The sequence below is a fragment of the Manis pentadactyla genome, chromosome 11, assembly GCF_030020395.1.
Source record: "Manis pentadactyla isolate mManPen7 chromosome 11, mManPen7.hap1, whole genome shotgun sequence".
Lineage (NCBI taxonomy): Eukaryota > Metazoa > Chordata > Mammalia > Pholidota > Manidae > Manis > Manis pentadactyla.
Genome location: NC_080029.1, coordinates 115,047,985 through 115,064,797, shown reverse-complemented (window position 1 = coordinate 115,064,797; position 16,813 = coordinate 115,047,985). Strand labels below are relative to the sequence as shown.

General features: G+C 50.3%; 2 protein-coding genes across 4 annotated transcripts in view; one reads left to right on the top strand and one right to left on the bottom strand.

Annotated features, from left to right (window-relative positions):
• The window catches only part of SMAD3 (SMAD family member 3), a 145,211-nt gene extending 143,107 nt beyond the window's left edge, over window positions 1–2,104 (bottom strand). The window contains exon 1 of one of the 3 annotated variants that reach the window (XM_057488915.1): window positions 1,373–2,104. In XM_057488915.1, coding sequence (XP_057344898.1) covers window positions 1,373–1,578 — 206 coding nt within the window. In that variant the 5' untranslated portion in view covers window positions 1,579–2,104. The remainder of the gene's footprint in view (window positions 1–1,372) is intronic. The other 2 variants (XM_057488916.1, XM_036932255.2) reach the window with 2 other exon arrangements.
• AAGAB (alpha and gamma adaptin binding protein) overlaps window positions 1–16,813 on the top strand; it is a 304,376-nt gene that overhangs the window by 162,226 nt on the left and 125,337 nt on the right. The gene's annotated exons all lie outside the window — the stretch shown is intronic.

Sequence of the window (16,813 nt, the reverse complement as noted above, 5' to 3'; positions counted from 1 at the left end):
CAGACAGCACACTGCCTTCTCTCTCCCTTTAGTGACTGGATCCGCCCAGTCACCAAAAAAAAAAAAATTATTTTTTAAGTCAGCACTCCCACCATATGTGGCATTTATTTCCAGAGGAGGCCTGCCCTGGGTTCCTGTGGACAGATGTTGCTTTGTGCCTGCCTGACACGGCTGGCAGCCCCCATACAGCTGCCCCAAGCAGGTGGCCAAGGATGGAGTCCGCTCCTGGCCCAGGAGCAAGGATGACAATCTGTGCGGGGCTCAGGCCCTGGAAACCCTCTACTCCTTTCTCTGAGGCCTGGGACCCCAAAGTCACCCCCCACCACACATTGCCTTGGAGTACAATCAAACTTTAAAGGGGACTGAGTTGAAGACAGGAGGCCAAGGTTCTCCCCCACCCCCCCACACACACCAATTCCCAGCAAGGGGTGTCTAAGCTAAGAAAAGGCCCAGGGAAGTGGAGAGAAGTCACTGACCCTTTCTATCAGCCATCTGTGAGCTCCCGCCTGACCTAGCTAGCGCGATGTGGAGCATAAAGGCGGTCCAGACAGATGGCAAAGCGCTTTGGGAAGGAGGGCTCTGCAGGAATGCGAGCACCGATGCGAGGCCCACTTTGGGGTGCGCTTTGTTATCTCATCAGCTCCAAGCTCCCTCTTCTCAGCACCTACCCGCAATCTCAGACCAAAAGACCAAAATACTGTGACGAAGGCGGGGGAGAGGCCCCTACTCTCTGCCACTTGTCTCTCATTTGAAAGTCAGAGCATTGCTCTGCAACTAAAGTGCGTGTGTGCGGAGGGGGCGGGAGACTGGCACAAGCGAGTCTAAAAATACTCGATAAAAATGCTAATCCCGAAGGCAAAGAGAGAAGGAAGAAGGAATCTGTCAATCACGAGGCTCCCGCTCCTCACCCACAGTCCCAGCTGTACGGACTGCATTCCTGCTGAGGAGGAAAGAAGTGGAGAGGCAGGACTGAAGAAAGAAAGGGAGAGACACCACCACCTCCACGAGCGCGGGCCGCGGGGGCGGGAGGCGGCGGCGGAGGAGGGGCTCCGGCCGGCGGAGCCGAACAAAGCGGGCCTCAACTTCTAGCCCGCAGCTCGCCGGAGTGGGGGCGGCCACTGCCAGAGGCACCCCACTTGCCCGGAGGTGAAAAGCCAATGTGCGGTCTGGAAGTGAGAGTCCCGCGTGGAAGCCCCGGGCTCTGAATCTTTGCAAATTCAGAGGTTTTGTTCGGGGTCCCCCTACGCCTGCGGGTCCGCGCTCCCGGTCCCCCGGTACGTACACACACACACACACACACACACACGCTCACGCCCGCTCCAACCCCGCACGGTCGGCCCCACCGCGCCCCCGGGGTCGCCGGGGCGCCCACCTGGGGATGGTGATGCACTTGGTGTTGACGTTCTGCGTGGTGATGGCCTTCTCCAGCTCGTCCAGCTGCCCTGTCTTCTTGAGCTTCTTGACCAAACTCTTGACCGCCTTCTCACACCACTTCTCCTCCTGCCCGTTCTGCTCGCCCTTCTTCCAGCCCAGCAGACGCTTCACGATCGGGGGCGTGAAGGGCAGGATGGACGACATGGCTGGGTAGGGCGCGCGGGCGGCGAGGGGCGCCCCCGGCGAGGCTGGGCTCGGCGGGATGCCGGGGGCGCAGAGGGGAGCTCCTCCGGAGCCGGCCGCGGCCACCCAAACTTCGCCTCAACTCTCGGGGAACTTGCCGGTGCTCCGGGCCGGGCCGCGGCGCTGCAGCCTGCGGGGCTCGGCGCGCCGCCCTGCGCCCCGAGCAGCTCCCACGGCGGGAAGAAGGACGGCGGGGAGGCGAGCGGGCGGACAGCAGCGGCGCGGGGCAGGAGAGGCCCCGGGCGCGGGTCGGAGGCGGCGGCCGCGAGACTCGGAGTGGCAGAAGAAAGTTTGGGTTTCCGCACGGGGTAGCTGTTTGGGTGCCGCCTCCAGGAAGGAAAGGCCAACCCCCAGCCAAACTTTGCTCGCCCCGTTCGCTTTGATGCGCAGATCCCTCCGCCCCAGCAGCCTCGCCTCCCCGCCGCCCTCCTCCTTCCCGGCACACTCGCTCGCTCGCTCGCTCGCGCGCTGGGCTGGCCCGGGGCGTGCGCCGCGCTCCCGCTCCCGCTCCCGCCCGCTGCCAGTCTGTGTTTCATGCAAATCCGCGTGCAGCCTCCTTTCCAAGCGCTGTCACCGCCCCCTTGCCGCCGGGGCTCCCCGCCTCCTCCCCCGCGCCCCGCCGCCTCCTCCCCCGGGCGCCCTGCCGGCCCCCGGCCTCCGGGAGGGCGCCCGGCCTTCCCCCGCCGGCGCTGAGCACGCCCACGTGGGCGACCGGGGACCGCGGCGGCCCTGACTGCAACGCGCAGGACCCCGCGCGGCCCCGACCCGAAGGCCGGCGGGCGCCGGGAGGAAGTCGTGGGAAAGAAGCGGCGAGAGGGGCCCCAAGCGGCAGGGCTGGGCTTGGGCCGTGCGTCCTCTCTCGGAACCCACGCTCTGGAAGCTCAGTCGGAGTGGCGGGCCCGAGAGGTTAGATTCGCAGCGAATGAGCACCGTCCGGCCAACGGCTGGCGGTGCACCCCTGGGAGCACTCGGGTCCGAGAATGGCCGCACCGAAGGCCAAGGCCCAGGAAGTCGGGGTGCGCACTTGGACGCGCGAGCGCTAATGCGGGTCAGGAGCCTGGGACGCGCCGGCCACCCTGGAGCTGATTTTTCTTTTTTTGAAATCTCTCATCGGGGAGATCACACCGGCCATCCGAGAGCCCCGGGACTCTGTGGAAGTAGGGAGTTAGGGGGGAGGGGGAGAAGTGGGCTCTCAGAGGTGGAGATTTGGGGACCCCAGTGACTCCCTGGATAGCTGGAGCCAGGGGTCCCTTGGGTCTTGTGAATCAAGGGCCCAGCAGAAAATGGGTTTCAAAGACATCTGTTGAATTCATGAAGGAATGAATGGCGGCGCTTTAAAATTTATCTTTGGGGGGAGGAAATTACATTACAGGGTGTTTGGAATCTTACCACTCAGAAAAACCCGCAGTTCGAGGACCAATACATCGAAGGAGAAAGAGCTTTGTTTCCAAAGCTGTGAACTCAACAAAAAGGGGAGCAAAAAGCTGCTCAGGAACTTCATGTATTCAAAGTTAGCCTCGGGGGGGAGCAAAGAAACCAGGATACTGGGGAGCTCTGGGGATTTTCTCTCCACCAGCAGAATTTGGGGGCATTTGCCCACAAACCCCTCAGCTGCTTTCAAGAGTTACCCCAGGCCCCAGGGCCTTTCTCCTGCTTCCCCTGCTCCACCTGATTCTCACTTGGATGTCTAAGGCCTTTGTTTGTTTTTAACAGCAGGAAAACCCCAGTGGTGAGAAAGAAGTTATCTGCAAACCATAAAGCTGCCTGGAGTTGTGTGGGGAGTTACAAAGCCCTGTGAGGTGTGGCCCAATCCACAAAGTCAGCCCAGAAGCTGCAGGGGTCTCTGCCTTGTGGAGACTGATGGCCTCTCACAGGCTTGTCGGCTGCTGCTGCGGGGGGTGGTGCTCTTTGCCCTCCCCTCCTTCTAACTCCCTACCTGCTTGGACTTTAAAGGAAAATCTTTGAACCCTAACTAGGGCTTAACAGACCTGGTGGGTTCCTGACTGGTTCTCCTGCTAGCCCACAGCCACTGTAGTTTTGGGTTTCACTCCCATCTTCCCAGCCCTCATCAAAAAGGAGAAGAAAGGAAAGCAATCAACATTTATTGATGTCTTTCTTTGTTCCAGGTAACTCAACTACTGCCCTCTGATTTAATCTTCATGGCGACCCTTGAGGTAGATGTCCCTATACCTCCCACTCGCAGTATGGCATCTGAAGTGCAGAGAGACTGTGATACTTAGGATTTAGGCAGCAGAGCTGGGATTTGGGATTTGAACCTAATGCTCTGTAAGGCCTGTCCACATTCTTGCCACTGAGCCCACTAACTGCCTTACAGAGTTGCAGAAGGCAAAGATGACATCATTCATAGAGCTCTTTGCAAAACAACTGTTCTTTACACAGGTGCACTATTGTGACACTACAAGAAATGTTTACTCACCTATAAAATGGGGCTAGAAATAGCTTTCCTCCCAACCTCCTAAGGTGACTGTGGAAATCTGATGTGAAAAGTTTTGCAGTCAAGTGCAGGAAGGGCTGGAACCACACCTTGGGGCCACTGCTAGTGCCGTGCAGAACGGTGTGGATGAGGGGGCTCAGTTCAGTTAGACATGGACCTATGGAGCACCCCCCCACCCCCCACTCCGTGTTGCAACCCTCTTGTTCATTTCTGTGAACGCTGAAATGAACTGTGAAGGCCCCTAGCCTTAAGGAGTAGACTGCCTAGAGAAGCACCAAGGTGGGGTAGGGGGTGCCTGGGAGAAAGGGGCCATCATGGTCATCATCTCCCAGTAAAACATTCGATTTAACCTGAACATCAAGCAGGTCCAACTGTTGTTGACAGGCAGTCAGGTCAAGTGAAAGGGCCTCAAGCTGCATCCGTGACTGACCTGGCTTTCAGTCCTGGCTCTCGCCCTCCCTTCACCTTACTGAGTATCTCTTCTCTCAGCTGCAAGAATGAAGTGAAGAGTTCTTACTGTGCAAAGTGGTGAATAGAAAGAGCATTAAAATTGTTCTCCTCCAGCACTAGCCCCTCATTTCACACAGGTGGAAAGGATATCTGGTAAAGGGAGAATTTGCTCTGGGGAGGTTAAGAGTTTGAGAGAGATCTGAGGATTCAATGTAGTGGCGGGGGCCTGGCAGTAGCTAGCCCTCCAAAGTTGTGGCATTGGGAGGCCCCTTTGTGCAGCCCTCTCATTTTCCTAAGCAGAGGAAGTAGTTACTCAGCAGCTAGTTAGCATAGCTGAACATGCTTTCCTGCACTTCCTTCATCTACCAGCACCCACGGGACGTGGACGGCTGGGCACGCAGAAAAACAGGCTGGACCCACATGTGAGTCCAACAAGTGCCATTTCGGGGCTAGTTCTTGCTCCTCTGGCCTCAGTTTCTCATAAGAGGAGTTGAGAGAATTAGCCCAGTTTCACAGAGCAGTGCGGAGGGCTGAGGAATGGATTCCTCCGGTGCCGAGAAGCCCCTGCCTGCTCCCTTGGCTCTGGGCGGTGAATGGGCAGGTGGCTCTGGATGGATAGGAACTCTCTTCTGGTGCTTGGTCTCCTGGAGCCCAGCCAGGCTGGCTTTTGCGGAGGTCGTCCTTGGAAGGGAAACATTAGCCCAGTTAATTTTTCATCAGGGTAAGTGCAAAGTTCAAGAGACGTGGGATGGGGCTGGAGGCAGAGGCTGTAATCCTATCAGGGAATTGCCTCACAAACGGACTTGCCAAAGAGTTTTCGTGTGTTTGGAGTGGCTCCCAGGTGGAATACTGGATAGTAACAAACATATGACTTCAGTTCTGATTATTTTTCCATTAGCTAAAGGGTGTTTAATCAACAAGTGGTGAATCTAAAAAGAGTGTTAAAATTGTTCTGTCTTCATTTTACACAGACATAAGGTGTCATCTGTTGAAGGGAGGTGATTGCACTGTGGGGATAAGACAGGATCTAGTCAGGGCTAGAACTGTCAAGAGTGCCTCTGCCTGTAGCTCTGTGCAGCACCTCACACACATGAGCTCTGCCGTGGCACCAGGCTGCGTGGGCTTAGACCTCTAGCTCTACCACTTCAGCTGTGTGGCTTTGGGCAAATCCTCTAACCGCTGTGTGTCAGTTTCCTCATCCATACAATGGGAATAATAATAACACCTACCTCTTAGTAATGCTGTAAGGAATCAAATAACCCATGTCATGAGCCTGCCTCATGTGTATTTTCAACATATATGAACGTGGTTGCTGCTCACTATAGAGTACTAAGCAAAAGGCAGAAGCAATGAGTTCTGTGTACATGAACAAATGGAGGGATCTTAAAAACAGTTCCAAGCGAAAACAGTAACACAGAGAATAAAATAAATAACATGTTACCTATGTTAAAAAAAATGACATGTATATAAAACAACTATATACATTTTGGAAGAAGTCATACAAAAAGATACACACTGAACTACTTCACACCCATTCGCATGGCTATTATCGAAGAAAAAACAGAAAATAAGTGTTGGAGAAGATGTGGAGAAATTAGAACCCTTGTGCTTTGCTGGCGAGCATACAAAATGATGCAGCCACTGTGGAAAACAGGATGGCGGTGTCTAAAAAAATGAAATGAAATTACCACTCGATCCAGCAATTCTACTTCCGGGTATTTACCCAAAAGAAAAGAAAGCAGGGACTCAGATCTGTATTTGTACACCCATGTGTAGAGCAGCATTATTCATGAGAGCCAAAAGGTGGAAACAACTCTATCTATTGATGGATGAAGGATAAACAAAATGTGGCATATATACACAATTAAATACTCAGCCTTAAAAAAGAAGGAAATTCTGTCTCATGCTACCACATGTGATCAATGAATGTTGTGATGAGCGAATCTTCAACCTGTGGATGAATCTTAAAGACACTGTGCTAAGTGAACGAAAGCCAGTCAAAAAATACAAATACTGTATGACTCCACTTACATGAAGCACCTGGGAAGCCAAACTCAGAGCCAGAAAGTAGAATGCTGGTTGCCAGGGGTTGGGGGAGAGGGAATGGGGAAGTAGTGGTTCATGGGTGTGGAGTTTCACTGGAGAAGATGAAAAGCTCTGGAGGTGGAAGGTGGTGATGGTTGTATAGCAGTGTGAATATACTTAATGTCACAGAACCATACACTTAAAAATGGCTTAAAGGCACATTTTATTATGTGTATTTTACCATAGAAAATACACAGGAAAAAAATATGCATTAAGCACAGTAGAATAGGCATTTGAGGGTGGGAGTGCAAGAGGTAAAGGGGAGAATCGGTCAGGGAAATCAGGGATCTGTAAAGATGAGGTAGGGTGTGATGGGGAGTGTGATGGCCTCACCCTCCGCTCCAGAGCTGCAATTGTGCAAAGGGCACAACACATGGATATGGTGAGTCCATATACTGATGGTTCTCTGGTTTGCTCAAAAGACAGCCTTTGGTTTCCAGCACCTTCCAGCCCAGGGATCATGATACCTCACATTTGGAGAACTAAAAGTTATTGAAAACAGGAGGTTGCCTGCCTCTTGGCAAGCCCCAGCAACCCCAGGCTCAGGTGTGTCCCCTCTGAGATCTTAGAGAACTGAGGTCAAGGGACTAATGCCATTTGTGGGTCTGCTGTAAGCCGGGCTCTGAGCTGGGGACTTCAGGATGGGGTCTTATCTGACGCTCCCAAGTTCCCCACAAGAGGGTTGTTACTGTGACTGCTCGGCAGAGCGGGAGCCAGAGATGCAGGCAATTCAGCCGCTGCTCTCTGAATCGGACTGCTGATCCCTGACTGCCAGCCCAGCATTGGCTCCTCTGTCCCTGGAGGCCCCACCAGGGTTCCTGGTCTTGTCGACAGTGTCCCCAGGAGAAGGGGGCTGTGACTGTAGGAGCCGAGTGCAGGCAGTGTCCATGGAAGTGACTTTGAGGGACCAGGTCTGACACGGGGAGAACTGGGGCAGAGGACTGGGCTTCAGGTTTGGCACAGCCCCCTGCAGCTATGTGCAGGCCAGCCCCAGCCAGGGCTGTGGGGCAGGACAGGAAGGGCCTGCAGATACTGGAAACCAGGGCAGGGTTCACAGAGTTCTTTTGAGTTCCCACTCAAACAGCTCCTACCCCATTCAGAAATTGCAGGTCTGGGAGGTGGGGGCCAGGAGAGGAGCCTGGTAGGTTATGGCTGTGTGTGTGTTTGATTTTACCACTGTGTATGTCCTGGTGTGGTCACTCCCTCTGTATACCCAGGTGCTATTGAGATTCAGGTGTGTGTGTGTGTGTGTGTGTGTGTGTGTGTGTGTGTGTGTGTGTGTGTGTGTGTGTGTGTGTGTGTGTGTGTGTGTGTGTGTGTGTGTGTGTGTGTGTGTGTGTGTGTGTGTGTGTGTGTGTGAGTGATACCTCTGTCTGCCCAGGCCTCTGCCTGTCTGTTCAAATCACACTTGATTTTAGTGTCCAGGCCTATATATTTAAGTCCAGTGGGTATATGTTGTGTGTTTACCACTGTGTATGTCCTGGTGTGGTCACTCCCTCTGTATACCCAGGTGCTATTGAGATTCAGGTGTGTGTGTGTGTGTGTGTGTGTGTGTGTGTGTGTGTGTGTGTGTGTGTGTGTGTGTGTGTGTGTGTGTGTGAGTGATACCTCTGTCTGCCCAGGCCTCTGCCTGTCTGTTCAAATCACACTTGATTTTAGTGTCCAGGCCTATATATTTAAGTCCAGTGGGTATATGTTGTGTGAGTATTCTCCCTGGGTTCATGTGTTTTTGTGTTTGTATCTTCTGTGTATGTATGTTTGTAGAGGTCACTGAGTTTTCCCTTTCCAATTTTCTGGGATAATAAGAGTCACAAACACAGCTTTGGCTCAAGCCAGGGTCTCCCTCAATCCAGGTTCAGTTTACAGTGTGGACCCAAAAAATAGTGGTTGGAAAATTGTTGGTTCATTATAATTGCATGTATGTTTAAAAGCACATATGTATATGGACAGCCACCTCACAGTGGTGTGCCAAATTGAAAATATAGTTCTATAAAGCCAGTGAGATTATATGTCTTTAGATTATTTTCAATATATTGGCATGCTATTTTTACATTAAAAATGAATGGAATATATGTGTCAAAATTATACCTCAACTTAGAAAAAGCTTTTTAAAAAAAAGAAAGAAAACAATGTGTAGAAGGGAAGTGAAGTCAGGCCTCACCAGCATAAGGAATGTGGTTCCTAGAGGGTGGAAGGGAACAAGTTTTGGCTCTTTGGACCGTCTGCCCAGGTCTGAGAAAGTGGCTGGGGCTCCAGGGGGCCTGTGAGTGCTCCCCAGTAGTCAGGCCCTGGGTGTGTAAAGGGAGAGGCAGAGTCCTCACCTCTCAAAAGCACACACACATCTAGAATACTCTGCCCCTTGTATCAACCCAGCATCTGGAAACAAACGTCCTGTGGTTAACTCAGACATCGAAGGGATGAAATAACCTTTAAAGAAACAAGGGTTTATGAAATAACCCTTCTCCCAAGCAACTCAACCTAACCATGGGGAGGGACACCAGCTTCAAGATAGCGGACTTTGGTTGGTTATTTTGTTACAAAAATGAAGTGCTTTCACTGTAGGAAAATGTTTTAAAAGTTATAATAATACGGATAATAAGAAAGAAATGAAGTACCGACCTGCACTGCGGCACTTTGGGATCATAATGCTAAGTGGCAGAACAAGTCACAAAGGCCACATATGTCTATGAAATGCCCAGAATAGACCAATCACTAGAGATAGAAAGTAAATTGCTGGTTGTCAGGGGCTGGGGGGAGGAGGGGTAAAGGCAGGGTTGCCAGGGGTTGGGGGAGGGGTAGAGGTGGGGTGTGATGGCCAGTGGGTACAGAGTTCCTTTCTGGACTAATGAAAATGTTGTAAAATCGATGATGGTGCTGATTGTACAACAGTACTGATCTGCTCATTTTTAAGTTGAGTGATAGCCAAATTTTATCTCAATAAAGATATTTTTAACATAATAATAAAGACAAACACATGTTGAGGTCTTGGGATTGTTAGGCCCTGTTCTAAGCACTTTACACACTTTACACAGATTAGATGAACTCAGTTTGTATAACTGCCTGTGGCTGTTATCATCATCCCCATTCCAGAAGAGGACACTGAGGCATGGGGAGGTGACAGCAGTGAGTGACCTTACTCGGACGGTCAGGCAGCCTGCTACACAGCCCGTGGCTTTAACCATGAGGAAGACGAACACCGACTAACTAGAGATAATTATACTGCAGTCACCTGCTTTTTCATTGAACGTATTGTGAACATCTTTCTGTGTCAATAAATATACATTTACTACTTCATTTTGAATGACTGTAGAGCCTTCTGTCACATGGCTCTATCACAGTTTATTAAACCAGTTTCCCACAATTGGACATTTAGGTTGCTCCCAATTTTATTTGGTATTATAGAAAGTGCTGCCTTCTGCACATAGCATTTGTGTACATCCCAGATTATTTTCTCAGAATAAGTCCCTAGAAGGAGAATTGCTACGTTGGATGCCGTTACCAAATGGCCCCCTGAAAAGCTACTGCACCAGCGGGGCCTCACCACACTGGCTTTGTGAAGTGAGGTTGCAGCTGGACAGATTCTTTTATCCTCACCTAGTCATCATTGCTCCATTCAAGGGGAACAGAAAGCTGAGCTTTAGCCATGGCTTTTTTGTTTTCTTCTGAAATCAACCAATGAAAAAATGTCCCTGCTAAAAGACCTCTCAGCATGGAGCATAGAGTTGCAGAGGGTAAGGGGTCATAGGGTGTTGGCAGACAGAAAAAAACATGTATTTTTCAGACCTCTTTCCCTGCCCTCTCTTAGGTGTTTGTTTCCTGAAGCCAAGCACTTGCCTCTTTTCTTTTACATCCTCTTCCTGGGTGATCGTACTCCCCCTCGAGTCTCATCTACTCTTGATAAACTAAAATCAAAGTTTCCAGCCCAAACTCTTCTCCAGCGCTCCAGGCTCAAACCGGACATTCAATGCCCGCAATCATCTCAAGTTAGTGAACTCGGCAGCCCCTCATGGAGCCCCTTCTCGGCACTCCTTCCTGCAGGGCACCACTGTGGTCCACAGCCACCCAACCAGCAACCTAGAGACTCTTACTCCTCTCTCCCCCAACATCCAATCTGTCTTCAAACCTTGTAGAATCTACTTCCCAACACCCAGCCTCCAACCTAATTCAGACTCCTATCATTGTTTATCACAGATTATTACAATAATTTTCTAATTGTCTCCCTTCTCTACTGGCTGCCAGGGTGAGCATTCTGCACACATCGAATCTGCATCTCCCCTGCTTTTTAGTAAATGCCTTCAATGATTTGCCAGTGTCTACAACAGCACTTTTCATAGACATATAATGAGAGTGACATAAGTAATTTTAATTTTTCTTGAGGCTGCGTTAAATAAAAGAAAAAAGAAACAGGTAAAGTTAAGCTTAGTAATATATTTTATTTATCTACCAGAGTATCATGTCAACATGTAATCAGCATAGAAATCATCTCTGTTTTTACATTTGTTTTTGTACAAAGTCTTTGATCTCTGGTATGTGTCTTACACTTCCATCTCAATCTGGATGGGCCACATTTGAAGTGCTCAGTAGCCACAGCGGCCAGTGGCTACCCTGTGGAGAACACAGGTCTAGAGAACAAGAGTCCAAGGTCCTTCCAAGGGATGGAGGGCACTGGCTGGCCTATCTTGGCCTTATCTCTCTGGCAGTGCCCACATCACATCTTCTCTCAGGCTAACTGCAAATGTTACTGATTCTTTCATGCCGCCTGCCTTTGCTCATGTTATTCCTTCTTGCCTTCTGTGTCCTTCCCACCCCTTCAGTCTCCACACCACTTTCAACAAACACCTCCTCCTCATCCAAGACGAGGATCAGACATCACCCCCTTCATGAAGACTTTTCTCCTCTGACCCCCAGGGTAGGACTAAGCCCCCACTCCCCCCTGTTCTGTGCTAATACCCAGAACCCATTTGTGCATTTATTTGTTTATTTAACTAACCCATTCATTATACTAGATTTTAAAAGTCAAGGACCTTGTCTCCTTTTTCTATCCCCAACACCTATGCCCAGGGACATCGAAGGTACCCAATAAATGTTTGCTGGATGAATTATTAGTAATTAGAAAACAGAGGCCCAGAAAGATTAAGTGATGTGCTGAAGGTCTCATAGCTCACATGTGGCATCTTGACTCACACTGCAGGCTCTCGGCCGAGTGCTCATTTGGCCAGTGGGTTAAGGGATGTCAGAAAGCCTATTCCACATGGTAGGCAGGGAAGGATTTATGAGAAGATTGGTTTGAGGTGCCAGTTGCTAAGATCCAGGAAACCTGGACCTCCTGCTGTTTCTGGTTTGGATTTAGCTTTAGTTGCACCGTATTTTATTGTCCTCAAATAGTTACTAGGAAATGACCGGGGCCAAAAGAAACAGAGGGCAGGCAGGGTACAGGGTGATCCCCAGCTCCCAGCTCCCAGACCTCACTCACAGATGCAGAGGAGCTTGGGGAAGAAGTTCCCCTGAAGTGCTTGGAGCCTGGCTCAGTGGCAGGAGAGCTGACTGGCTGGAGGCCCGGCATCTGGAGGGTCTGGTTCTACCCATGCGCCTGCTGCTTTCTTGCAAGTTATTGACACGCCCGGTCTCAGCTTTCTCGCCTGTGAAATGAAGGTTTGGGCCGGCCTTGGGTACTATAAATACAGGACTCAAGGACCCTCCTTTGCGTTACAAATGGCAGACATTGCAAACAGATACTGGATTCCTTCCTGCCTTGGAATCTTATCATTCTTGTAGTTGAAGCCTGTTTGCTGTTGAGACTCTCCCAGCTCTCCCCTTCTAATTCCACGACGGAGACACATTCCTCTGGTCTTCGGGAATCCCCTAACTGGATGCAAATGACTGTGGGAGAGCGGCACTACAAGTTCTTGTCAGCTTTCATCAACAGCTCAATTCTCAGCGCCTGATCCTGCCAAGGCCACCCAGGGAGCGCAGGGGAGAAGGGGAGGAGAAGAGGTGGCAGAAAGAAAGGAAGTCCAGGGCCCACCGGGGGTGCCATGACCACCGTTTCACTTTCGTTGGTCAGCCTGTGGGGCCCATTGCCCTGGCATCCATTGCCACACTCGTTCAGGGCATTTTATAGGAGAAATGCCACCAGAGAATTCTCCTGCTGTTGAATAGCATGCCATTTAATTCAGGAGCCAGAAAAAAGGAGTTCTGTTCCCACTGACATGGAAAGATAGAGCAGGAACTCGTCTATCTAATGAATGTCACTAAGTGTCCAGGATGGTACTTGACACAAAGCAGTCCTCAATATTTGAATCAATGAATGTAAAATGAATGCACATGCACACTAACAAATGAACACCCTCCGTCCTTGAAGCTTAGCTCTGTAGGGTGCAGCTGACATGGACTCATATTTTCATAATTCTCTCTCCTCTACTCAGATTTTTCCAACTGAGGCCATATTACCTCAGCTTGATATCTAACATACAATGATACCCTCGCCTTCAAATTCAAACCCCACTTTCTGTGATTTTGTGGTGTGTTGTGCATTCATTAAGTTCATTTTTGCCAATGCTGTTATTTTTTAAGCAGATCTAGGCCAGTTTTATGTAAGAATGTGTTACCCATACAATGCATCTGTTAGGACTGCAGCAGGAAAATCTAAAATCCCTCTATGTCATCTTCTGTGAAGTGTGGGGTTCCAGGCCCAGTATTCCAGCCTTTTGGTTCAAGGTTAGGAACTGAGCCTTCTATGGGAAACCTGTCCATATGGATCCGTCAGCATCAGAGGTCAGTCTACACCTGGCCAGATGTGGAGACTCCAAACACAGATATTACTTATGAGAGGGAACAAGGTGTTGTTTTGTGCTGTCCTTTCAGACTGGAACTAAGGAAGGTTGCTGAGCCCATGCACATTCTCTGTGTGTGTGTGTGTGTGTGTGTGTGTGTGTGTGTTCATACATGTGCATGCATGCGGGCTGGCACAGGCTGGGCCCACACCCCAACACAGTACTGATTGGACTCAGTGCTCTTCTGGGAAGTGCTCACACCTCATTCAATTTAGAAGTCATGGGCTGAGCCCCTATTATGCCCAAGGCCCCCTTGGCAGACCAGGCAACCCAAGAGGCAGAACAAGTAGGAGCTTAGGCCAACAGCAAAGCCACCCCCATCCCATCCCACTCTCTGCCCAAGGAGAGAAGTTCAGCTTCCTTGCATTTATCCAGGATTTTGCAGTTGGAATCTCTAGAAGGAATCTATTTTGAGTTCGGCACACATGGATAGGTGGCACTTTTTCAGTGTTAGAATTGAACACTTAGAACTGTTTTTGTTTGAATTTCATTTGAGGAGGCTGAATCTCTCAGGGCGTCTCAGTCTTTTCCCAGCCCTGTCCTAGTGGCAGTCCCTGTAGGCGTGCAGAGGGGAGCAGACAAGGTCTTCAGAGCGAGGCCCACACAGCCTCTCCAAGCTCCATTCTGTCATCTCAAGGTGATAAAGAGGAGCAAGGGATCCCTGTGACCACATGCCCAGGCACTGCAGTTGCAGAGCCCCGGGCAGATGCCATGCGCAGTAGGGACCAACCCCATCATGTCCAGGGACAGGAGGTGGCCTCCTAGAAACCTTCCTCTGAAACCAAGCCATGCTGATCCAGGGGTCAGGGGCTAAGTCTCCCCTTCTAGCTCTGCCAGGAATGCCATTGAGATCTTATGTCCAAGAGTCCTCTGGCAATGTAAACCCCAATTTCCGTGGCTCATGGTTGAGTCCCCATTGCCACCTCAAGCACATCACAGAGCTTCTCTGAGAGGTAGGCCCTCACCTATAAAATGACACAATAAACACACCTGAGAGAGTGGACATGAAAGCCTTTGAAAAGCTACAAGGTGGTGGGCCAGGATCCACTGCTTTTAGCATCATCTCGCTTCCCAGCACCCACCTGAGTCCCTACTCCCTGCACGATAGCAATAACATCCGCTGCACGATGCCAGATGCCAGGCACTGAGCTGATTTATGTATATCCTCATTTACTTAGCAGCTCCTTAAACTCCTTCTCTGATCCCAGGGCCTTCCTAGGAGAGGTCCAACTCCAGAAGCTGAACAAATTTAGCCAAGTGTGGGGAGAGATCCAGGTTTTGATTCAAGCACTCATTTTATATAAGGCCTGAGGATAAAACACAGCTCCCTGCCCTCATGGGCATCTTCCCGTTCCTCAGGAGGGTCCAGTGGGGAGAGACAGGCTATGGGAGAGAGAGTCCCTGGCTGCTTGGAGCCCACTCACTCGCTTCACCAGGCTCAGGTGGGTTCTGCCTGACCTCCAGTGGGACTCACTGACCCGGGCAAAAGTGTCCCCCCCCCGACTTGAGATGGAGCGTGAGGTGCCAGGAAATTAATTTTTGGATTTTACTGAACTGGGTCAAAACTTTACTTCCCCATTCATTTTACCAGGTTAAGATACAATTCCAGTGTGAACTAACTTCCCCATCCCTGGGCTATGCTATAGCAAATAACTTACTTGTGAGTAATGTGGCCATGTTGGTGCAGAGTTTATTTAGATAAGGAAAACAACCCCAGGCCTCCTGGGTGGAGCCACTCAGCACTGCAGAGCCAGCCCTGCTTCCCGGGCTGCCTGGGAGGGCCAGGCCTTCAGGCTCCTGGGGGGGACCTGGAGGGCTGCTGAAGAGCCCACCTGCCCCCAGATGTGGCTGGGTCCTGCTGCAGGGAGTAAAGGTGGGGCTTGGCAGGTGGAGAAGCTGAGAGCTGGATGCTGAGAACAGCTGTCACTCGCCAGTTGTGTGGCCTTGGGTGAGGCACCTCCACCCCCTAGCACAAGTTTCCCCCTCTTTGAAGAGAGGTGGTCTGGGGGTTAAAAATAATAGCATCTTCCCCACAGAAGGGTAGTGGGGCTTGAAAGAGACCCTGTAAGGGAAAGCACATTGTAAACTACAGAGGGCAATGCATGCACAGGTTAGTTAAAAATTAATGTTGGGATGAAGCTGTGTTTCCAGGCCACACAGTGGAATGGGCACAGTGCCGAGCTTCAAGGGCATGCATCCAAGTCCCGAATCTGCCACCCACCAGTCATGTGACCTCAGGTCCCTCCCTGAGCCTTTGTATTCTCCTCTGTGAGGTGGGAATAGTCACTCCCCCACTGCGTACCCCTCAAGGCTCTGACTGGCTGGTTCGGAGGGGAGGATAGATTGAAAGTGTTTGGGGAACTGTTTGAAATGTGTAGATATGAGATGACTCTGGTGCCAAGTTATTCAAAGGTTATTCATCAATGAGCCCGTCCACAAATGCTTACTGGGCCTGACAGTGAGGACACAGAAATAAAGAGGTGAGCTGGAGAAAAGACAAAGAAGGGTGGACCGTGATAACAGTGCACAGTAGGGGAGGAGCAGACTGGTTTGGGCTGAAAGGAGAATCACTCACCTTTGCTCAGTTGACGCAGTACGATTGTTCCTATAACACTGGTGAACAATGCCCTGGCTCAATTTCTTGTTTTCAGACTTTTTTTTTTTAAAAAAGCAGAACCCAGTTGTCAAATACAGAGTTAAACAGAACCCCAGGTCATAACATAAATCTGCTCTGGCTAAAACGGGTGGGGGGCAGAGCCAGGACTACCCTGCACCCCCACTGCATCCACCTGCCCATCTGTCTCCCCAGTCCTGTTCCAGCAGCCCTGAGGCACCTCCTCTCAGGGCTGAGCTTCTCCAACTCTAAAACCACAGCCTCCTCTGGGAGGTATGCATCCCACAGACCCTCTTACACAAGCAGGCACCTGCACAAGCCTTCACAGAAGCATTACTTGTGCTGATGAGCACTGGAAATGACCAAATGTCCATCAGCAGGAACAAGGGTAAGCAGATAGTATTGTATGGACACAGTGTAATTAACTTGGCTCTGGTGAAAGTAAATGAGAGCTACACATATCAACAAAGATTAATCTCAAAAATGCACTGTTGAGTGCAAAAACCAAGTTTCAGTACACGTCAGCACTCGCCAGTTAGTACTATGTTATTATATATTATTTGTATACAGTCTAAAAATATACAAAGCGATATTGTGTATGCTTAGTGACATATTACATGTAGTTAGAATATAAAGATTGGCATGAGATATAATAAAGCTTCTATAGGAAAACACAGGGGAATGTCTTACTGACCTGGGGTTAGGCAAAGATTTCTTAAACAGGGTACAAAAAGAACTAATCATAAAAAACAATAGAAG